This window comes from Myxocyprinus asiaticus, chromosome 46, assembly GCF_019703515.2.
Source record: "Myxocyprinus asiaticus isolate MX2 ecotype Aquarium Trade chromosome 46, UBuf_Myxa_2, whole genome shotgun sequence".
NCBI classification, from domain to species: domain Eukaryota; kingdom Metazoa; phylum Chordata; class Actinopteri; order Cypriniformes; family Catostomidae; genus Myxocyprinus; species Myxocyprinus asiaticus.
In genome coordinates, this window is record NC_059389.1 from 12,533,864 (window position 1) to 12,558,778 (window position 24,915).

The following is a 24,915-nucleotide window of genomic DNA, read 5'->3' on the forward strand; positions in this document are numbered from 1 at the left end:
ATTTATTGCATCAATGTATTGGGACTGGATTGGGAGTGAAAATTTTAACATTGTGTTATTTTAATGTATTTATACGCAAAATGAAACAAGTAGGAGACTTATTAGTGTTTAATGTTCTGTTATGTCAGGACTTAGAAGAGATTCTGTCATGTTGAATTTTTTTGGAGGTTACCATTGTGGAGAAGAGTGCAGCTAATGGTTAGGTTGAGGTTGGGTACATTATTACTAAAATGTTAATGTGTATCGCTGTTTAAATGAAGCAAATACTGAGAGATCATCAGTATATTGACTGATTGGGGAACTGTAAACTTTCAGCAGCACCATACTTGTTATACATTGCAAATATATACAGTATATATATAATATGCTGATGTGTTTGATTCTATAGCTAGCAACAAACTTCAAGGTTCAATAGAGTAATTTAAACAGATCAAATTTAAGTTAGATTAACTCAATTAATTTAGGTTCTAGCTATGCAAAGTATTTGAGCCTATGCTGTATTTTAATGTAATATCAAAGAAACTCATTTTCATTGTGTGGAACCAATGTCCACAATTGAATTACATTCAACCAACAATTTTTTTATTCAGTGCATAATCCATTAAGAAACTGGGATTTGAACTGTCAATCACAGACAACACTAAGTGCATTGAATGTGTATAAGTGGAATGAGGTTGGCTGTTACATAACTGAATATATATTTGATTCAGTTTTCCATTTGAGTCACTCAGGTTTTCATTCAATTTTATTCCACCCTTTATGAAATCATTATTTCATTCTACTCATTTATGTGTAACTGGTTGTTTTGTTTACTCACATCAGTCCTTTGTGGGAGGAGGGGGTCTTTTGATGTAGATTGGCTTTGTTCTTCATCAATAGACAGAGTGGGAGTAGATTACAGATCCAATTTAAATGATTCTGATGGAAAGGGTTGGAAAGTCAGATCTGAGCAGAGGATTGAATCTATAGAAGCTTTGATAGGAATTCAGCTAAGAAAAATGTGATATTAGTGATTTCAACCATGGCATGATTGTTGGTGCCAGATAGGTTGGTTTGTGTATTTCTGTAACTGCTGATCTACTGGGATTTTCACACACAACAGTCTCTAGAGTGTAAAGAGAATAGTGCGAAAAACAAAAAACATCCAGCGAGCAGCAGTTCTGTGGGCAAAAACGGTTTGTTAATGACAGAGGTCAGAGCAGAATGGCCAGACTGGTCCAAGCTGACAGGAAGGTGACAGTAACCCAAATAATCACACGTTACAACTGTTCTATTCAGAAAAGCATTTCTGAACGTACAACATGTCGAACATTGAGGCGGATGGGCTACAGCAGCAGAAGACCCCTCTGGGTACCAATACTGTAGCTTAGAACAGGAAACTGAGGTTGCAGTGGGAACAGGCTCTCCAAAACTGGACAGTACACAATTGGAAAACATCACCTGGTCTGACAAATCTGGATTTCTGCTGAGGTACACAAATGGTAGGCCCACTGCAGCCTCAGTTTTCTGATCTTGTCTGACAGAAGTGGAACCCAACGTGGTCTTCTGCTGTTGTAGCCCATCCGCCTCAAGGTTCGACGTGTTGTGCATTCTGAGATATTATTCTGCTCACTACAATTGTACAGAGTGGTTATCTGAGTTACTGTAGCCTTTCTGTCAGCTCGAACCAGTCTGGCCATTCTCCGTTGATCTCTCTTATCAACAACGCAGAACTGCCTCTCACTGGATGTTTTTTGTTTTTCGCACCATTCTGAGTAAACTCTAGAGACTGTTGTGCATGAAAATCCCAGGAGATCAGTAGTTACAGAAATACTCAAACCAGCCCGTCTTGCACCAACAATCATGCCATGGTCGAAAACATTGTGATCACATTTTTCCCCATTCTGATGGTTGATGTTAACATTAACTAAATCTCCTGACCAATATCGGAATGATTTTATACATTACACTACTGCCACACGATTGGATGATTAGATAATTGCATGAATAAGTAGATGTACAGGTGTACCTAATAAAGGGGCCAGTGAGTGTGTGTGTATATATATATATATATATATATATATATATATATATATATATATATATATATATATATATATATATATATATATATATATATATATATATATATATATATATATATATATATATATATATATATGTATATATATATATATATATATATATATATATATATATATATATATATATAGATAGATAGATAGATAGATAGATAGATAGATAGATATAGATATATATATGTATACATACAGTATATATGATTATACAAATAATGCAATCCCATTAACTAACAAAATAAAAAAGTTGCCATCTGTACCATTTTGACAGAATGTTGTTGCTTCTTTCCCCTTTTCTTTGTTTCTCTTCAACTCGATTTATTATGGATTTTAGTATTACAAGTGGGATTTTGTAGACAAATGATAGAAGTCTGTTGTGGAAAGAAGCAAAGCTGGTGTGGGAGGAGCAATTTTAGATTGGCAGTAGACAAGGGATCTCAGAAGGGTTGTATTGAGAGCGATGCGAGCCAGGCTAGAGCTTTTCATTCATAAAGATGCAATTCAGCACCAACACTTTGTGGCCAGCGCACCACCTCTGCCAGTGGTGTAGCCCAGCCGAGTGAATTCAACCAGTGTTCAACCTGCTCTAAACGACACTATGCACTTAACCAGAGCCATACATGTGTGCAAACTTGTGGGCTTGATCTAAACACCGCTGAACACAGTTTAATTTAACTTTCCTTATGGGATTCTGTTGGGCGAGTATGAAGAGCGCGTTCAGAAGCTGGAAGTGGCAGTCGGCAGTGCCCCGAAAGCCGTTATAGGATTTTTCATTCAGAAGGATGCTGGTGGGAAATGCCTGGAGACAGAGAGGATGAGATTTGTGGAAAGGCACTGGAGCTACTGTCCGAACTCTGCTCGAAAGGAGAGGTGCAGAATGAGAACTGTTTGGATTTCACCTACTATTTTCGCGATCGTGGGAGACCGAGATATTCGGACTCGGGTAAGTAGTCTACATTGTTTTATCCTAGTCTAAAAATTATTATTATCATTATTTTTTTTTTTTTTTCGTTAAATGAAATTAAACAATCTATCGAACCGAAGACTGGGGGGGTGGACTTTTCGGCTAATTAGCTCTGCGCATTGATGAAGATGGAGTTTGTTTTCAGCAAAGCAACCTCGCCCATTAAACAGCACAAAATAAACAGTTATATATATATAGCCTATAAAACCACCTGAAACTAAAATTGTTTGTCTTTTAATTCGTTGCATTTTATTATTTATTTATTTATTGCCATTTTATTCACCGACAAATAACCTAACAATTTTTGATTTGGGATTATTGATATTTTATAATTTAGCCTAGATCTTCGTTTCGTTTATCTTGCATAGCCTACCCAATGAAATTGTTTTTATTTATCATTAAGTATTTTTATGATGTATTGTCAACTCAATATATTAAACAAATTTTTATTACACTAAGAATATAGGCTATAGGCCTTTGTATATTTTCATTTGAAAGTTACATTTTCGTATACGGGCGAGCGCTCGCGCGCACACACACACACACACACACACACACACACACACACACACACACACACACACACACGTTGGTGCAGCTATCATTATGAGGACTCTCCATAGACATAATGATTTTTATAATGTACGAACTATAGATTCTATCCCCTAACCCTAACCCTACCCCTAAACCTAACCCTCACAAAAAACTTTCTGCATTTTTTTCATTTTCAATAAAACATCGTTTAGTATGATTTTTTAAGTAACTTGAATTATGGGGACACTAGAAATGTCCTCATAAACCACATTTATAGCATAATACCCTTGTAATACCCAGTTTGTAACCTAAAAAAAAAAGTCCTGGTAAACCACTTAAACCTGCCCACACACACACACACACACACACACACACACACACCCAATCATCATTCCCCACAGTCCAGTATTAATGACCTATTTAGAGCTGTCCTGTATCTTACCATCTGGAAATGCAGCCCACATGCATTTAGATTCAATGCTATAGGACTAATACTCCTACAAGAATGTACATAACTTGAGGTTAAACTAAATATATATAAAAAGTTATACTCAATGTTCCTGGCTTTAAAAGAAAGTTGTAAATCTCCAAAAAAAACAAAAAAAATAAATTAAAAAAAAAAAACAAATTGTGTTACAGTGAGGCACTTACAATGGAAGTGAATGGGGCCAATCTGTAAACACTGAAATACTCACTGTTTCAAGATTATAGCCAAAAGACAAACAATATGCGTGTTGACTTTATTTTGGTGTGATAAAATCGCTTACTAAACATTTCTGTGTAGTTATATCCAATTTAAAATCTTCATTGCCATGACAATGTAACGCCGCTAACCCTGTAATCCCGCAAAAACTAAGATTTAAACAACGTTACAGCTCAAATAATACACAAGTTTGAAAAGAAGAATTAATGTAAGTGCTTTTTTTATTATAACCTTCATATTTCTGCCTTTAAACCCTCCAAACATTGGCCCAATTCACTTCTATTGTAAGTGCTTCACTGTAACCACGATTTTTTCTTTTATCTTTAAAGGAATAGTTCACCCAAAAATTTAAATTCTCTCTTAATTTACTCACCCTCATGCCATCCCAGATGTGTATGACTTTCTGTCTTCTGCTGAACACAAACAAAGATTTTAGAAGAATATCTCAGCTTTGTTGTTCCATACAATGTAAGTAAATGGGGTCCAACAATTTCAAGATCCAAAAAGCACACAAAGGCAGCATAAAAGTAATCCACAAGACCCCAGTGGTTTAATCCATGTCTTCTGAAGGGATCTAATTGGTTTTGGGTGAGAATAGACCAAAATATACTGTAACTCCTTTTTCACTGTGCATCTTGCCATTGCAGTCTATAGGCACAAACATGATTTCTAGCTCGATTACACTTCCTAGTGCTTGACGCATGCACAGAGTGCTAGATGGTGCTTGAAAGTGTAATCGAGCTTGAAATCATGATCGCCAAGGAGACTCCTGATTTCTAGATTTTAAGTGAAAAGGGAGTTATATTTTGGTTGGTTCTCACCCAAAACCGATTGGATAGCTTCAGAAGACATGAATTAAACAACTGGAGTCTTATGGATTACTTTTATGCTGCCTTTGTGTGCTTTTTGGAGCTTTAACTTTTTGTTAACATTCACACACATTACGCCACAAATGCTGAGCTAACTTGTATTAAACCCAGAATATAACTTTAACTAAACATTAGTAGCTTCATTCATAGATCAAAACTCCTTAGGGTCTCCTCAGATCAGTCTCCATCCATATCTTTTTTAGAAAGACAGAGACGTCGAAAGGAAGCCATTTGGATTCCACCATGCTACTCTGTCCACACTCTTTTCCGTGATTTCCCTACATTGACATCCGCTAACACTAGGCCTGTGTACCCATGGGAGAAAGATTCATACTAGTAATTCGGCCCCTCAAGACAGATTGTAGAAGAATTTAATGAAAGGGAACAGCTGGGCTCAGGTCTCACTGAGGCAGAGGAACCCAGTAAATATATTCTAAGTCCCATGGGAATTCACATGCATCACTGCAAAGTGGCTGTATGGTGAAAAATCTGTTGTAATTGAACACATGGGAGGGCGACACTTTGAGAGGTTAATAATATATCATGGTAATGGATGACTTATAGATAGTTCACATGACAAGTTGAAGAAGCATATTGACAGGAGTATGTGTAACTGAAGGCCCAAACACAGGGAAACCAACATGGGGCAAGTCTAAGACACATCCATAAGCAATCTGACTGACAATATGTGCCAGTGAAAGGCTATTACTGTGAGGGTTTTGTACTATTTTTTGTAGCTATTCTCACCTATACCTAAAAAACATTTGCTGTCTAGACTGTCATAATGGTCTTTGATTGGTCGACCTCTAAACACTTTTTTTCTCTGCGGTGGAAAAAATGTTGGATCTTTGCATCAAATCTGTTAACAGTCTCTCCAGCCTCATTTTGATTGGCTAACAGCTGCTAGCATCTGTGGTCTGACACATAGATGTACATATGATTTACAGAAGAAGACAGTTTTTTTTATTATTAATGTGAAGATGAGCTAGGTGAATATGGTCTTTCAAACTACCCAAATGGTGGTGATAATATGTATGGTGTACTATTGAGGGTGAGTAAATAGTGTTTTTGTAAATGACACATACAGTGAGAACAAATACAAAATATCGATGCAACACATGTGTCTATATACTGTATGTGTAAACTGACGACACAATCCTTAACACCTGCTGATGCTTAAGCAGACACCTGCTTAAAAAGATGCATAACACAGTTATTCCAGATCTGGGATTGTACATTAAAATATGCATGCAAATTGAGAGAGCTGAGGCAATTTGTCAGGTATATTTTGCTCTAATCCACTTGGCACTTTAAATCCAAGGGCTGCCATCTGAATGCAAGACAGAGACCTTGAAACATGCCTCCCCTGGCAAGTGTCTCGACCTCTCGTATAAACATTCAGATCTTAATTGCTGACCTCAGTAGAAGGCTCATGTTCCTTTGTTTTATACATGTATGCACATTATAAATGAAAAGTACTTTTATCTTTGCTCAAGGGAAATGCTTCACAAGATTTGGAGGAAAGACAATGCAATCTCAAGTTTTTTGAAGAGTGACGGTAAACAAATTTGTTTTGAGCCGGTGTCATTAATCATGTGCTGGATAAGTGAATAATGCGATGTCACAGCTTAAAAATAGATTTGGTGTCTTGTTGCATTGTGTCAAGAATTTAGACAGTACAAGGTTTGGGAAATCACCTTGGAACCATGAGGCGCAGTACACAATGTAGTTTCCATATTTGTAGCAAACACAGATGCATCATGAAGACGTTTCCATAGAGGTGCACTGATCTTTTTGATTGCTTGTCTTTAATGTCTAAAAATAAAAACATATACACATCCAGTCATTACCATATTCAACTGTATTTGGCTTATTTTAAGATCAGCTAAGTATTAGATATATGAGAAACACTTTGCAATAATGTTCTATGCAGTATGTTAACATATGTGCATTAGTTTATTGCCATGAACTAATAATGAAAAATACCTTTTTTACAGCATGTTTTTTTTTAATGTTGGTTAATGTTAACATATACATATAGCCGCAAGCAGCAATTGTCAGGGTCTAAGTAGTTTATAAAGGGGGAAAAATTACCAAAATTGCCAAATTTGAAGGAACAGATCTGTCACGGGCAAAGTAGTTTCATTATCAAGTACACTCATTAACTTGTAGGTACTGTGTCCGCCTTTTTAGGTTTTCCCAAAACACTACTTTTTCAAACTTCTTACGGTAAAAAAAGGTTGTTGTTTCAACTTTAAAAAGTAAGTGATCATGCTGCCTTTCCATTTTAAGTTGTGTCAACTTAAGAAAGTGTAAACAGAACATAATGTTGACTTAAATTAAGATAACCTGTTCCCTATCTGTCACTCACTCAACGTTGTGTCGATGTAGTGACACTAGGGGTCACTCTTGGGAGCCCGAAACACCTCTGGTCTTTGATAAAAGGCCAATGAAAATTGGCGAGTGGTATTTGCATGCCACGCCTCTGGACATACAGGTATAAAAGGAGCTGGTATACAACCACTCATTCAGATTTTCTCTTCGGAGCTAAACGGTCGTGCTAACTGAGCTGAATTCTCACGACTGTTCATTCACCTCTGCTGGATCTGACGGCGCATTTCAGCGGCTTCTCCCCCCTCTGCACTGGTGCACTGCAGAGAACGCCCCTGGGCGCTTCGGCAGAAAAAAGAGAGTATATTTTCCTGAAAGTGTATATTTCTCTAAAAGAGCGGCACACACGGAACGTCTTTTTTTTTTTTTTTTCAATTAAATTTTTTTTATTAAATCATACACTAGCAATGAAATGTAAATATATATAAAATCAACATTTAAACGCCACAACCCCCCCTCCCCGACCCCGCCCCCCCAAAAAACAACCCTGTGGTCAGACATATGAAAATATATAGAAATAAAAATCAAACTGACACACACACACACACACATATATATATATATATATATATATATATATATATATATATATATATATATATATATATATATATATATATACAAACATAAATACATATACATATACATATACACATACATACATACATACACACACATAATAATCATACTAACTATAATAAACTACTCTCTCCACACCCCACCCGAGAGCCCTCCAAAAACTCCAACTACCTGCCCCATTTCCGAATAAACTTATCCAAGCCACCCCGTCTTCCCGATGACACCTCCTCATAAGCTGCCACCCTCCCCACCTCTGTGCACCACTCCGGATATGGGGGCGCACCAGCTGACCTCCAACCCCTCAAAATAACCTGCCTGGCAATCATCACACAGGTCAGAACCCAGTTCTCTATATGGCCATCCCCCACATCGATGACCGCCCCATTGCCCAGAACACAAAATCTGGGGCAAAACGAAACCTGAGTGCCCACCACATCGCACACAAAATTCTGAACCTTCAATCAGAATTTCTGGATCTCGACACACCAACAAAAAACATGGGCCATGTCTCCATCCTCCAATTGGCATCTCCAGCAGGTGGGTGTGTCTTTAAGACCAAGCCTATACAGTCTAGAGGGGGTCCAATAAAATCTATGCAAAATTTTGAATTGTATAAGACGCACCCTTGCATCACTAGATGCAGACTTAATGTTTTTAAGAATCTTAACCCACACTCCTTCCTCCAATACCAAGTTTAAATCTTTCTCCCATAGTCTCTTGAGAGAAGTTAAGGCTCCGTCCCCCATACTCTGAATTAACAGGGAGTAGTACACTGTTGCCTCATGACCTTTTCCAAAAGCTGCAATCACCTCTCCCAAAGCATCTGCCTTCTTAGGGGGGTGTGTGCTACTCCCAAAAATAGTACAAAGCAGGTGGCGCAGTTGTAAATACCTATAAAACTGAGGTCTGGGGATCCCAAAATGTTGGACCAAGTTTTCAAATGATCTCAACACACCACTTTCATATAGGTTACCGTGTGTAGCAACCCCCCTCACAATCCACTCTGGCCAGCAGAAAGGAGACTTGCCAATACACAGTCTTGGGTTCTGCCATATGCTCAAGGCAACATTTAAATAAGTGTCCAATTTAAACAATCTTGACACTTTAGTCCATACCGAGTGTAAATGCGAAATAACGGGTTGTAACTTAACTTTTCCAATTAGTTTGATAGAGATGCTTTGTAATGGCGAAATAGGGGCAAGAACTGCCTGTTCAATACCAAACCAGTGAGGGGCTCTCTCAGGTGGAAGTGACCAATGAGCCAAATGTCTGAGGCTGAACGCATAGTAATAAAACAAAATCTTGTGTAGGCCTAGCCCTCCTTTGTTTATCGGCCTATGTAACTTATTAAAATGCAATCTGGGATGTTTACCATTCCAAATGAAAGACTTCGCTATGCTATCAAATTCCTTGAAATAAGAGAGAGGGACATCTACAGTGAGAGATTGTAGCAGGAAGTTAAATTTTTAATAACATTAACCTTCCCAATCATCGATAAATGTAATGAAGCCCACCTGCTCACATCACTTGAAAACCTTTTTATTAAAGGGTCAAAATTAACACTAACTAAATCAGACAAATTTGCTGGGAATAAAATCCCCAAATACTTAATGCCCTGTTTGGGCCACTGGAAGGCACCCAGCTGAAGAGCCGTTACTGGGTAGTACGCTGTCAGAGACAAAGCTTTGGATTTATCCCAACTGACTTTGTATCCTGAGAACTTGGAAAAGGAATTAATAATTCTGTGGAGGCAAGGAATAGATCTAGTAGGTTCAGAGACAAATAATAAAATATCATCTGCGTAAAGCAGAAGCTTATGCGCCACACCTCCCGCCACCACCCCTGAAAAATCATCCTCATTTCTTATCGTGGCTGCTAATGGTTCCAGGGCAAGACAGAACAATAATGGGGAAAGAGGGCAGCCCTGCCGAGTGCCCCTATTCAGAGTAAAATAATCTGAAATTAATCCATTTGTTTGTACCACTGCTACAGGGTGTCTATAAAGTAACTTAATCCAACCAATAAATGTACTCCCGAACCCATACATTTCCAAAATCTTTAAAAGATAATCCCATTCTACCATATCAAACGCCTTTTCGGCATCAAGTGAGATGGCAGCGATCAGAGATTGATCATTCGCTACTGACCACATGATATTGATGAGACACCTGATGTTATCAGAAGAGTTATGGCCCCGAATAAACTCCACCTGATCTACATGTATAAGAGATGTCATAACCTTACTTAATCGATTAGCCAAAATTTTTGACAATATTTTTACATCTAGTTGGATCAGGGAGATTGGACGGTAACTTTTACACTCGCTTGGATCTTTGTCCTTTTTAAGAATCAGACTGAGCCGGGCTTGTGTCATGGTTGGAGGAAGCTTTCCATTCTTTAATGATTCAGTATAAACTTCTAACAAAAGTGGAGCCAGTTCTGTAGCATAGGATCTTAAACATTCTGCGGCAAAACCATCTGGCCCCGGAGCCTTGCCAGTAGGTAGGGACTTAATTACCTCGTCAAGCTCCTCCAAGGTTATCTCAGAATCAAGAGAGTTTTTTTGCTCAGTCGTCAGTTTAGGAAGATCTAATGGTTCCACAAAGTATCTAATATCTTCATCAGTAGACGAAGATGTGGAACTATAAAGATCAATATAGAATCCTTTAAAGGCATTATTAATATCAATGGCTGAAGTAAAAATTTCACCACCAGCAGATTTCACTGAGGGAATGGTAGAAAAAGACTCTCTCTGCTTTATATATCTAGCCAAAAGCTTCCCTGCTTTGTCACCCGACTCAAAGTATGACTGTCTTGCCCTGAATAACCAAAACTCCACTTTCCGCGACAAAATAGTATTATATCTATATTTCAATCGGGTCAATTCTCTGAGGCCATCAGCTGACATACAGCACTTCAGCTCTGCCTCTGCACTTTTAATATTTCCTTCCAACTACACAAGTTCTTGTGCTTTGGATTTTTTGATGAATGAGGCATACTGTATGATCCGACCCCTAAGAACCGCCTTAAGTGCCTCCCAAGCCACATCCACAGAGGATACTAAGGACCAGTTGGTCTCCATATAAACATTGATTTCAGTCTTTAACATTTGTTGGAAATCAGGATTTTGCAAAAGGGATACATTAAGGCACCAACTATATAATTTCTTTTTCTCTATATATGGCAACACATCTAAACTCACCAGGGCGTGATCTGAGACTAAAATGTTTCCAATTGAGCAATCAGCAACAGATGAAATGAGGGATTTGGATATAAAAAAAAATCTATTCTAGAATAAATCTTAAGGACTGATGAAAAAAATTTATAGTCCCTACCAGATGGGTTCAAAAGTCTCCAAATATCTGTAAGACCAAGATTTTTACACATCCTGTGAAGCATCAATGTTGCTCTAGGGGGCTTGCACACTTTTGCTTCACTATGATCAAGGACTTAGTCCATCAAAAGATTAAAGTCTCCTCCCAATATTATATCATGAGGGGTGCCAGCTGCTTGCAACATCCTTTCAAGATCTATAAAAATGCCCTGATCATCAGCGTTAGGTGCGTAAATATTAGCCAAAATCAACCTTTGCCCTTGAATTTCAGCTGAAACAATAGTTACTGTTCCTATTTATCTTTAATCTGTTTGAGACATTTGAATTGTAGATGTTTATTTATCAATATAATGACTCCCTTGCTCTTACTTGAGCCAGCACTAAAGAAAACATGTCCACCCCATATCTTCCCAAATTTTTCAGCTTCCTGTGGGGAGAGATGTGTTTCTTGAAGTAACACTATATCATATTTCTAATGTTTAAGAAAAGTAATAACCTTCCTTCTTTTTATGGGGTGCCCCAACCCATTCACATTCCATGTGGAGAGAGATAGTACACTTATATTAACATTTGATATTTTGATAAAGTACAAAAAATAAATTGTGTCAAAAACACAATTATACAGACCACATTCCCCATTAGTGAAACAATCAAACCCCGAACTTCCCCCCGAACAAAACAAACAGAAAAAAGAATAATGTATGCATTAACCTGAAAAAAACCCCAAAATGACGCCCAGCTTCCTCAACAGTAAGCACAGTGAGTCGACCCATGAGAAACATCCAATGGTTTACTCAGACATTGATTCAATAAAAGACACTGCTTGATTGGGACATGTAAATACTTTGCGACCGACCTTCGTTTCTATTCTCAGTTTGGCCGGAAGCATTAGAGCAAAAGTAATCTTTCGCCGATGTAAGTGTTTTTTACATTCCTTGAACCAATCGCGTTTCTCTCTCGTCGAGTTCGCAAAGTCCGGGAAAAAGAAAATATCATGGTTCTTCCAAGAAAGCTTCCCTTTGCTCCTTGCCTAGCACAACACAAGATCTTTATCAGATGATCTCAGAAATTTGGCCAGAATCGATCGGGGCCTGTCTCCCTCAGCAGATCTGTGAGCTGGGACTCTGTGAGCTTGCTTGATTTCCAGCTTGTGGCCTGTTATGTCGAGCAGACTCGGGAAAAGCTCATCTAGGAATTTCACCATATCTCCGCCCTCCTCATGCTCAGGAATTCCAACAATTCGAACGTTATTCCTGCGGCTTCTATTCTCAAGATCTTCAAGCTTTTCAAGGAGATGTTCCAAATCAATTTTGGTCGCGGGCAGATTAGCGGTAAATTCCCTCTCCGAAGATTCCAAAAAATTGATTCGTTTCTCAACATCAGTCATTCTTGTAACTAACTCAGAGAATTTTGTTTCCATCGCCATAATCGATCGACGTATTACAGCGAGATCCTCCAAGTCAGCAAGAATCTTCATCAACATCACCGACATGTTGGACAACTGACGCTGGATTCCTTCTCCCGCTGCGTCATCCAAATTGAGTCCCCGGTCTGTAGGTCTGTCAGGGCTTTCATCCTGAACACGTAAATGTCTTTTAATGTCTCCAGAGCCTGATGATTTTCACTTCTTTTCCATGTTTTGCATCAAAGAGCAAATGTGTAACTGGGTGTATCAAAATTCACCAGATTATAACATGAAAATAATAAAAAATTTAGCAAAGTGTGCAGAGCTCGTTGTTCACACGCCTGCCCCTTGCATGGGGTCACGTGACCTCACGGAACGTCTTTTAAAGACGTGTCTTTTTAAAGATGCCTTTCCGATTGTGTGTTATTCCTGGTTGCGGTCGTTACCTCTCAACTTCAGACGGTCACGATCGCTGTCTTTCGTGTCTAGGCACGACTCACATGGAGGCAGCGTTCGTGGATGGTTCATGTTTTCACTGCGAGAACATGACCATGGCAACATTGTGGTCGCAGCTTGCTTTTGTAAGAAAAGCAAGCCTCGGTCCTTCTACTTACAGGTTTGAGGCCAGTGTGGCTAGCACTGGGGGCGATTTGGGAACCCCAATGGGATCGCCTCCGCCGGGTATCCCCCCGCGGACCTCCCATTCCCCAGCACCCTCGTCTGCCCCGATTGGGCTTCCGGATGAGTCAGCCGGCTCGTCTCATGGTGAGTTCGACCTCTTGTTCGGAGCACGTGAAGCTGATGAGCTCTCGAGCGCAGCATCGGAGAGCGGGCTTGTCAAGTTGGATGCAGAAGCCTCAGCTGGGTTCCCATATTTGGCTCAACCTGGTCGAGATGGATGAGGCCGACAAGACATGGTTCCTTGCTGCCCCCATCTCCCAGGCTGGCCTATTCAGCAACACCGTCGAGGACTTTGCCCAGCAGTTCTTGACAGTGAAGCAGCAGACGGAGGCTATCCGGCATATCCTGCCCCAGCACGGCTCAATATCCCACACCCTGTCTGCTCGTCGCCAAGGGCATCCCCCTGCGGTGACTGCACCGGCTCCGTCGCAGCCTGCCCCTTCGGCCCAGCCCCGGCATGGAGCCCACCGCAGGAAGCAGACACCACCCGTCTCATGGCTGGCCGCCAAGAACCCATGAAGGTCGACAAAGCACCCCTGAGACGGGTGAACCAGGGTCAATGAAACCCACTGCATTGGAGCTGGTAGTAAAACCACTCCCTCCCCAGTGGAGGGCCTGGTGTAGAATCTTTTGTTGCCATTTTATTTGATTTCGCCGCATGTCCAAGTGGCTGCGGTACCCAACAGTTCAGCAAAAGAGCGGTTTCCTCCTTCCCTGGGTCACATACCCAGTGTGCACGGTCGTCATCATGACCAGCGTCCACCTTTTTTCCCTTGCAGGATTGGTGCTCCAGCGGCGGTCTCCCTGCCCCTGAGCGCCCAGCTGTGACACACATCCACCCCCGATGTGATAGTCTCCACGGGTTGCGAGGACAGGCCTCTTCCTCCCCTGTCCCAGGCTGTTCTGGGGGTGGTCACAAGGAGACAGGTAAGTGCTTTGAAGTCTCTAGACTCAGCACGGCCACGACGTGGTGTGGCACCTCGAGCTCCACCCGCCGTGAGGCCCCACCCGCCAGTACGTCTGACAACGTTGTCCCTTTGGTCCCCCTTGCCTGGAACTTGGTTGCGTGGCTTGCGCTTTCCAATCCGTTGCGATGGCTGGTCTGGACCGTCCTACTCGGCTACGCGATTCAGTTCACCAGGCATCCGCCCAGGTTCAGCAGTATCCACTTCACCTTGGTGAAGGACAAAAACGCTGCTTCCTTGCATGCGGAGATCGCTACCCTCCTACAGAAGGGTGCGATAGAACCTGTCCCTCCGGCCGAGATGAAGAAGGGATTTTACAGCCCCTACTTCATTGTACCGAAAATAGCCGGTGGGTTGCGGCCAATCTTGGACCTGCGAGTACCGAACAGACTCCCGTTCAAGATGCTGATGCAAAAACGCATTCTGGCGAGCATCCAGCATCAAGATTGGTTCGCGGCGGTAGACCTGAAGGACGCGTACTTTTTCGACAGACCCTTCCTGCGGTTTGCATTCGAGGGTCAGGCGTATCAGTACAAGGTCCTCCCTTTTGGCCTGTCCTTGTCCCCTCGCGTCTTCACGAAGGTCGCAGAGGCAGCTCTTGCCCCATTAAGGGAAGTGGGCATTCGCATTCTCAACTATCTCAATGATTGGCTAATCCTAGCTCACTCTCGGGACATGTTGTGTGCACACAAGGACTTGGTGCTCTCGCACCTCAGCCGATTAGGGCTTCGGGTCAACTTGGAAAAGAGCAAGCTCCTCCCGGTTCAGAGCATCTCTTTTCTCGGTTTGGAGTTGGACTCAGTCTCTTTGACAGCGCGCCTCACGAACGAGCGCGCACAGTCGGTGCTGGCCTGTTTGAAGGCGTTCAAACAGAAAACAGCGGTTCCACTGAAACTCTTTCAGAGGCTCCTGGGGCATTTGGCATCCTCGGTGGTGGCCACCCCACTCGGGTTGATGCATATGAGACCGCTTCAGCACTGGCTTCAGACTCGAGTCCCGAGATGGGCATGGTGCCGCGGGACACATCGCGTGGTCATCACGCCAATCTGTCACCGTCTTTTCAGCCCTTGGACTGACCTCTCATTTCTATGGGCAGGTGTTCCCCTAGAGCAGGTCTCCAGGTGCGTTGTGGTCACGACAGACGCCTCCAAAACAGGCTGGGGCGCTGTTTGCAATTGGCACGCAGCCACCGGCTTATGGACGGGCCCGCGGCTACATTGGCACATCAACTGCCTCGAGTTGTTGGCAATTCTGCTCACCCTGCGGAGGTTCCAGCCGTTGATCCAGGGCAAGCACATGTTAGTTCGGACAGACAACACGGCAACGGTAGCATATGTCAATCGCCAAGGCAGTCTGTGCTCTCGTTGTATGTCACAACTCGCCCGCCGTCTCCTCCTCTGGAGTCAGCAGCACTTCAAGTCGCTGCGAGCCACTCACATCCCGGGCGACCTCAACACTACTGCGGATGCGCTGTCGTGGCAGGAGAGACTCCACCCTCAGGTGGTCCAGCTGATTTGGAGTCGATTCGGACAGGCACAGGTAGACCTGTTCGCCTCCCAAGAATCCTCCCACTGCCCGCTCTGGTACGCCCTGACCGAGGCACCCCTCGGCATAGATGTGTCTGTGCAAGGTCAGGGAGGATGAGGAGCAGTTCGTCCTGGTAGCACTCTACTGGCCCACCCAGACGTGGTTCTTGGACCTCGCGCTCCTCGCGACAGCTCCCTCCCCCACCCCCCGGTGAATTCCCCTGAGGAAGGACCTTCTTTCTCAGGGACGGGGCATCATCTGGCACCCACAACCAGACCTCTGGAATCTCCATGTCTGGCCCCTGGACGGGACGTGGAAGACTTAAGCGGTGGTAGACACGATCACTCAGGCTAGGGACCCCTCTACGAGGTGCCTGTATGCCTTAAAGTGGCATCTATTCACTAAGTGGTGTTCTTCCTGATGGGAAGACCCCCAGAGATGAGCAGTCGGATCAGTGCTTTCCTTCCTGCAGGAGAGGTTGGAAGGGTGGCTGTCCCCTTCCACCTTGAAGGTGTACATTGCTGCTATAGCAGCACACCATGACACAGTGGACAGTAAGTCCTTAGGGAAGCACGACCTGATCATCAGGTTCCTGAGAGGCGCCAGGATGCTGAACCCCTCCAGACTGTGCCTCGTTCCCTCATGGGACCTCTCTGTAGTTCTTCAGGATCTACAGAGAGCCCCTTTTGAGCCTTTGCAGTCAGCTGAGCTTAAGGTACTCTCCTTGAAGACTGCCCTCCTGACTGCGCTCACTTCCATCAAGAGGGTAGGAGACCTGCAAGCGTTCTCTGTCAGCGAAACAGGCCTGGAGTTCAGTCCGGGCTACTCTCACGTGATCTTGAGACCCCGACCGGGCTATGTGCCCAAGGTTTCCACGACCCCTTTTAGGGACCAGGTGGTGAACCTGTGAGCGCTGCCTCAGGAGGAGGCAGACCCAGCCCTGTCGTTGCTGTGTCCGGTGCACGCTTAACGCATCTATTTGGATCGCACGCAGAGCTTTAGGATCTCTGAGCAGCTCTTTGTCTGCTTTGGTGCACAGCGACTGGTTCATTGATGCCATAACTTTGGCATATCACACCCAGGACGTGCCGCCCCCGGTATGTGGCAGTCGAGTTTTCGGAGAGACTCACTGCCGGCCCAGTACACGTGCTAACTAAGAGCCCTGTTCTGGGGTAGGTGATCCGCATGTGGCAGTTCCCTGTAAGGTAACCCCATGTGATGTATATCTTCCGCTAATTCGTTTCCCTGTTGGCAAACTGCGTCTTCCTTGGGCAGAGCCCCCTCTGCCACAGTCTCCATGTTTGTAGCAACTCCTCCCCCATTGGGTAGGATCTACCATGAGACTGTCCACATGGTCAGCAAGACCATGTGACATATTTTCCACTGAAATACCCCCCCCCCCCCCTTTGGGCGAGGTGTGGTCTCTGCGGTGTCCTCCCCTTGGGAGGGACAACCCCCAATTAGATCTGGCGGCCCAGTCGGATAATCCCCCTTGTTTTTTAGTGAGTGGAAAAAATGAAGGGGAAAAGAGGCCATGACTGGGTTAGCCTGTCTCTATCTTTTGGGTAGTCGACTTGTCCCCAAAGGGCCGTTCGACACTCATAACTATGTTGGGGGAGGTTATGTGTCGGTCTGGTGCGCTGGCTACGTGGCACACAGATGTCTGCCCGTCACACACCGCCAGTTCACGTAACACAGTTCAGCCAGTTGCAGCATTTTGTATAGGGACCCCTAGTGTCACTACATTGACACAACGTCGAGTGATTGACAGATAGGGAACGTCCTGGTTACTTGTGTAACCTCCGTTCCCTGATGGAGGGAACGAGACTTTGTGTCCCTCCTGCCACAACACTGAACTACCTGCTGAAATGGCCGGACCTTGTCTCGGCTCCTAAGCATAAAACCTGAATGAGTATTTGCATACCAGCTCCTTTTATACCCATATGTCCGGGGGAGTGGCATGCAAATACCACTCGCCAATTTTCATAGGCCTTTTATCAAAGACCAGAGGTGTTTCGGGCTCCCAAGAGTGACCCCTAGTGTCACTACATCGACACAATGTCTCATTCCCTCCATCAGGGAACGGAGGTTACGCAAGTAACCGGAACATTTTATGAGCTTAATGTCTTTTAGGTAAACTTGACTTCCTAAATTCAATCAAATTAATTTTAATTAAATCCAAATTGAATAAAGAATTTCAAATGATTGATAACCATGGATATAGTCAGTGCTATCCCATTGTCAGAGGAAAATTAAACTGTCATTAATGGTAAATGGATAGTTGATGATCCCTCTACTTAGATTTATCATGGAGAAATGCAAGATGCTTAACACTTTACATGCAAATCACAACAATGGTGACAATCATCAAACAAATCACTGAGTAAAATGATGAGCTTTGAATTATTGCTACATGACAAATAACAAAAAGTGACAACAATGACAACAACCAACAGCATAAATAAAAGCAGAAAATAGTAAAGAAAACGAAACAAAAGAGTAACACTGCAATTTGCATAATTTATTCATGACGCAGTGCATGCTGATGTGTCCTATTTAGCTTACCTTGGGTGTCCCCCACAGAAACAATATGCATGACATGTTATCGCACTGTATATGGGTCCCAGGAAGGCTGCTAGTCAGAGCATGTTCTCTGTTGCATCATTTATTCATTTTATGTATACGTATCCTGACTCTAAAGAGTTAGTGAATGTAAGGGAATATGAGTATTGTGCAGTTTAAACCCATCTCAGTCTATATGAGTTTATTTTAACTCTTAATACTGTATTTACTGCAAGGTCTTAAAATAATTTTTTACTTAATGGATTTGTCACAATATTTCCATAATATCAAAACACCCTCTCAAAATGGCTACCTAATTTCATGACTCGATTTACAAAAACAGGGATATTGTTGTATTCTAAGTGTGCTGGATGTCAAGCTTATGGATTAGTGCACATTACACAAATGAAGCCCATAGTTAATTTAGTGTGTCATTGACTCTGTGTGAAGTCCCACTGAGTGTAAAGTGAATGGAACAGTGCTAAATGCTAATAATGCCGATTACACTTTGACAGCATTATAAAAGGAAGAAATTATTAATCGATTCAATTCATGATTTGCTGGTATGAAGCCTGCCGGAGGTTTTATCAAATGGAGTGTGTTCGCTTTAATGAGGACTCATGAAATTTCAGAACAGCCGAATCAATATAATGCAATATTATTTTCTCATGATTTATTGGGAAGTATAACTAATTATTCTAAAAACTTAGGGAAAACAAATTTTTTTGTTGATTGAGTGTATATGAAGCCTCCTACATAAAAAAAAAAAAAAAAAAAAGTTAATTAGATGCAGTGGCGTCCAAAAGTTTGAGACCACTTGTGAAAATGCTTCTATTTTGCTTTTGCTATTTTTTTTTTTTTTTCATTACAAATTATAGAATAAGCATAACAATTAAAGTGAAACAATGAATGTGTTTCAGAATTTCTTAGTATTTGGTATGTCCTCTTTTTGCTGTAATAACAACATGTACTCAAGCTGGCATGCATTCCATAACTGTTCAAAACCTGATGATCCATGTTAACACAATAAGATTTAAGAAACCAAAGAGCATCTTGTGTGCTTCAATGGAAGCAAAGAAATCTGACCTTTTGAACAAAGTAGCAAACATGGTCAATGTTATAAATTTTCTTATTTGATAAGTTTCCAAATAATATTTCTTAATTATTTTTTGTCATGACATTTCTTTGTTTTGTTTTTTTCCAGGTTTAAATTAGATTTTGAGTCTCAGATTTGCAGTATGGTCTCAGACTTTAAGGCTCCACTATATTTATTTCTAAAGCTTGGTCATACTACATTAATTCATCAGTTTCTTTTCTGGAGGCTGCCTATCCCTGAACAGTACTTCTGAGTAGTAATCATAAAGGCATTTATCTAAGATTCTTTCATCTTTAGTTATAAGTTAGGCCGGGGAAATTATTTCCATCTCTTTCTATCATTGTGCATGAGGTGTTTGCATAATGAAAGATGATGAACTACAGAAGTAGCCTGAACGTATATATTCTTTAGTATGGGGAGAACAGTTTGGAGTGGACAGATAAGCAAGAGGAAGTCCAGTCTGACATTGGATTCATTCAGTCCACACTAAAAGCCTCTCTGCCTGGGTGGCCTAATTCAGAAAAACCATCTCAAGAGAGAGAGAAAGAAAGAAAGAGGGAGGGAGAAGAAGAGACAGTAGAGTGGGTCTTAAATGTACCATCTATCACTGTACATTTAGCAGCAAGAGTTGTAGTTTAACTGTAACCCAGATATTGGTGACTTAAAACATCGCAATATCTGGATAGCTTTGTATATTTGAAAATGGTGCTTAAAAATGTGATAACATGCCTTGTACCAACAACTAATGTTTTTAAAGTATTTTTAAAAGTCTGTTTTTATTATTTTGAAAATCTTTTCATTTCTGGGGTTGGTCTCCTGATAAAGATTATTAGTAGGCTTGGGATCGATGCCTTTTTCACGCATCGATAATCGGAAGATTTTCCTGACGATTATCGATATATATCGGTATTTTTTTTATTTTTTATTTTTTTTATATAAATTGGGCTGCTCGTTGCACAAAAAAAGTCTTTGTCTCTTCAGACATATTTCTCAACACAAATTTGGTTAGGTGTGAGTGGTAGGGTAATTTAAAGGAGGTCGCACAATGCACGCGTTTGGCGGACAACGTGGCCCGTTCTAAAATTAGAAACGATTAATTATTTTCTATGAAGGTACGCACAACCAGCAACGCTCAGTGTCAACATTCTGAAGTGCCACGGAGCGCAACTCGCATAGTTTTCCATTAAATTCAATACAAATCATTATGAAAGAACAAAGATTATTTACTCTAGCCATCACTGGATGATCTGTTGTGAACGTGTATCTTTCCTAGAGCCTACACAATGTATTTTCAGTTACTTGTATGTTGTTTTGTGGTTTGACAGCTTGAACGAAAGACCTATTCAATGCTAAATACAGAGAAATTGCATAATAAACATCACAATTTATAATCGTTCAGTTTGTGCAGTTACACCAGTTTCACTAACCTGCAAACTCATCAATGTCAATTTGTTCATTTTTGAAGAAGTACAAAAACCTTCGTAACTTTGGACTGCCATCCCATCTCCTTAGAGGGAAAATGCATCCTCCGAATCACGTTCATCATTGTTTATGTGAACGCAACTACTCCCTGGGTTACAGGGGATCAGAACCAGTGGCCTTAAGGCTGCTTGCGCATCATAATCAATAGCTCCACAAGAAATGGTAAACACATTTGAATTGATAAAAAAATGTCTGATGAGGGATGGTGCTTATCAGTAATTCAACAGAATGTGGGCGATATCAGGTTGCTGGAATATTCAGTAGCAACATGTCAATTTTCCATGTGATCATGTTGAAACTTTTGTGTGACATGACATGTTAAAATCTAATCAGAGCATATTTGATGTTTAATGTTATGCAGTAATTTAAAGCAGGACCTTGGACCAATAATATTTCGCGGTTGGCAGAACTACCAAACGCAATGCTACTAATAAAAAACAAGCAACAAAATGCGGAAAGGTGACAAAATGTCTTGTTGCTCATCACAGATGGTTAGGACCAAGACTCTTTTACATGAAAGAGATAGCTTTCATCGATTGTCACTTTGTTGGTTAAAGTATTAAACTACATTTTGCCACAGTCTTAGACAGCATCCAATAACCAGCTTTATGTCTCTTCTGGTCTTTTCAGATGTGTCTGTGAGCCTTTTGTCCCTTTTGGTGACCACATGTGGCCTGGCACTGTTTGCTGTCTCCCTCTTTGTGTCATGGAAGCTGTTTTGGGTTCCATGGCGCGATCGCTTCTTGCCCAGCCTAAAGGACCACCAGGGCGAGCAGCAGCCAGTCCTGAACGAGGTGGAGGGCCTGGAACGGGAATACAGTGAAGACTTTGGGAAAGATCCCTCTGCCTCAACAGTGCTCCCAGAGTCAGCCATGAAGATCAGCCATACATCCCCAGACATCCAGCTGGAGGCCCAGACTAAAGCCAAGGAGCTTAACCACATCCACATAGCTCGCGTACAGCGACAAGTCACCGAGCCAACCTCATCTGTCAGGTGAGTCAGGTTTTCCAACTTCATCAACCGTAATCACCCCACCATAGATATTAATTTAGCAATCCCCAGTTGGCATTTGTCAGACATTGTGGGCTCCTGTGACCTTTAATTAAAGTTCTACTTTGTCTAGTTATTCAGAAGATGACTAGCATATGAAGCCAGCAAATAGGCCAATAGAGATCCACCCCCATGAGAAACTTGAGTGCTTTCTTCTTGCTTCAGGCATAATTCCATCCGGAGACAGATGAATGTCTCCAACCCTGATTTCAACATGGCTCAATTCCAGAGACAAGAGTCCATAACTGGTCCAGGCCTGGGCCGCATCAAGCCTGAGCTGTACAAGCAACGCTCTGTGGACACAGATGATGGTAGGCGAGCAGACAGCTGTGGCCGCTTGCACTTCATCCTCAAATATGACTGTGACTTAGAGCAACTCATTGTGAAGATCCATAAGGCCCAAGATCTACCTGCCAAGGACTTTACTGGAACATCGGACCCCTACGTGAAGATCTACCTACTGCCAGACCGCAAAACCAAGCATCAGACTAAGGTGCACCGCAAGACTCTAAACCCCATCTTTGACGAGGTGTTCCTTTTTCCCGTGGCCTACGGCGAGCTACCAACTCGCAAGCTGCATTTCAGTGTGTATGACTTTGACCGCTTCTCACGTCATGATGTGATTGGCCAAGTGGTGGTGGACAACTTCTTGGATCTACCTGACTTTCCACAGGAAACCAGGCTCTGCAGGGATATCCTTTATGTTAGCGCGGTAAGTCCTCCTCACTGTATCTGCACTCACCGAGCACTTTATTCGGAACACTAAGGTCCTAATAAAGTGCTTGACATGGTCTTCTGCTGTTGTAGCCCATCCGCCTCAAGGTTCGACATGTTGTGCATTCTGAGATGCTATTCTGCTCACTACAATTGTACAGAGTGGTTATCTGAGTTACTGCAGCCTTTCTGTCAGCTCAAACCAGTCTGACAATCCTCCGTTGACCTCTCTTGTCAACAAGGCATTTCTGTCCGCAGAACTGCTGCCCACAGGATGTTGTTTTGTTTTGTTTTTGGCACCATTCTGTGTAAACTCTAGAGACTGCTGTGCGTGAAAATTCCAGAAGATCAGCAGAAATACTCAAACCAGCCCGTCTGGCACCAACAATCATGCCATGGTCGAAAACAATGAGATCACATTGTGAACATTACCTGAAGCTCCTGACCCGCATCTGCATGAGTTTATGCATCGCACTGCTGCCACATGATTGGCTGATTGGATAATCATATGAATAGGTAGGTGTAGAGGTGTTCCTAATAAAAGAGCTTAGTGAGCATGTATACTATATACTAAAGTTTTGTTGCCGATTTGGGCAAATAACACTAGAATTATGATTATTATTGAGACTATAAAAACTGATAGATATAAACTGAGATTATAAAAATGTATTGCTCTTGGCCTTCTCAAATAATGTTCTCAGGGGCAAAATAAGCTCTAAACATTAAGAACAGTCCAATCTCTTGTCAGAGTCACATTACTATACCTACCTGTAAATTTTTGCTAAATTATTTTTACATGCGTATTGAGGCAGTTTCCTAATGAAATGAACCCTAGAGGTGCTACAACACAATTACTTTGACTCCCTTTCACACAAATAAAGTGCAGATTATCAGTTCATAAACGATGTACTTTTCACCCTCTTCCTCACACAATCTAAACCCTTTTACTATAGTTCATGAGGCATACATTTCAACATTTGCTTTATAACCAACTACATTCACAAGCTTCCTCAGGTATGATCATATTGCGCAGTAGCTCAGCTGATAAAGCATTGCACTTGCAATGCAAAAACCGGAGTGTGTTCTAAAGTGTTCACGCATGTAAACACGTGAACTGAATGTGTCATAGAAGCACAAAAAAATTATGTGGTTGCTTCAGCAGTTGTGTTTTACATGTCACATTTGCTTTTCATGACACTATCGGTTAGGTTCAGGTTTAAGGTTTAGGGCAGGGAGGTAGGTTTTGTTTTTTTAAATCTCGATTAATCTTAAAATACACCATTCATCTTAAAATTGTCAAATCAAATAATTTTGGGTCACTACACCATATGCACGAGTGAAAACCTTGGGTTTGTGGTCCTCCACAGTGGTGACAGTATAGCACAATATACATGATATACAGACTGCATAATATACTAACTATGCACAGAATACAGTACACATACAGTAATATGGAATATCTTCATTATACTCATAATATAGACAATTGCCACAATATACATTATAATACACATATTGCACACAATATTACTAAGTATAAAAGATGTACAAGTACATGAACAGTCTGTTGGAGTGGCAGGTGCAGAATGAGTATACTGTATGTAATGTTCAGATACTGTATACAGCATGATGCAAGGGTCATTTAAATAGTTCCCAGGGGAGTATGAGTAACACAAAACAGTGATAAGGCACAGTATGTGGTATATGTACTGTGTACAGTATGTTTTAGGTAAAGGTAAAGGTTGTATTAGTTGCTATACGTAGTGTTGCAACTCTGTGGGGGACTGGAGTGTATGACTCAGAATTATGCTATTCAGGTAGAAGAGGCTAGTATTGGAAATCTATGCAAGGAATTTGTACATTGATTAAAGTGCTGGGTTAAATTAAACCAAACAATAGCATGCAAAACAGCACTTATAGTAGAAGAAAATCAATTTGATAAAACACATTTAAAAACTCCAGTGCAGTAGGTAAAGTACA

At 41.7% G+C, this 24,915-nt stretch overlaps 1 protein-coding gene across 1 annotated transcript in view; it reads left to right on the forward strand.

Annotated features, from left to right (window-relative positions):
• The first annotated feature begins 2,597 nt into the window (after positions 1 to 2,597).
• The window catches only part of LOC127435816 (synaptotagmin-9-like), a 48,093-nt gene continuing 25,775 nt past the window's right edge, over positions 2,598 to 24,915 (forward strand). Inside the window, exons 1-3 of the mRNA XM_051689544.1 lie at positions 2,598 to 3,021; positions 21,801 to 22,164; positions 22,387 to 22,933. Coding sequence (XP_051545504.1) covers positions 2,874 to 3,021; positions 21,801 to 22,164; positions 22,387 to 22,933 — 1,059 coding nt within the window. The 5' untranslated portion in view covers positions 2,598 to 2,873. The remainder of the gene's footprint in view (positions 3,022 to 21,800; positions 22,165 to 22,386; positions 22,934 to 24,915) is intronic.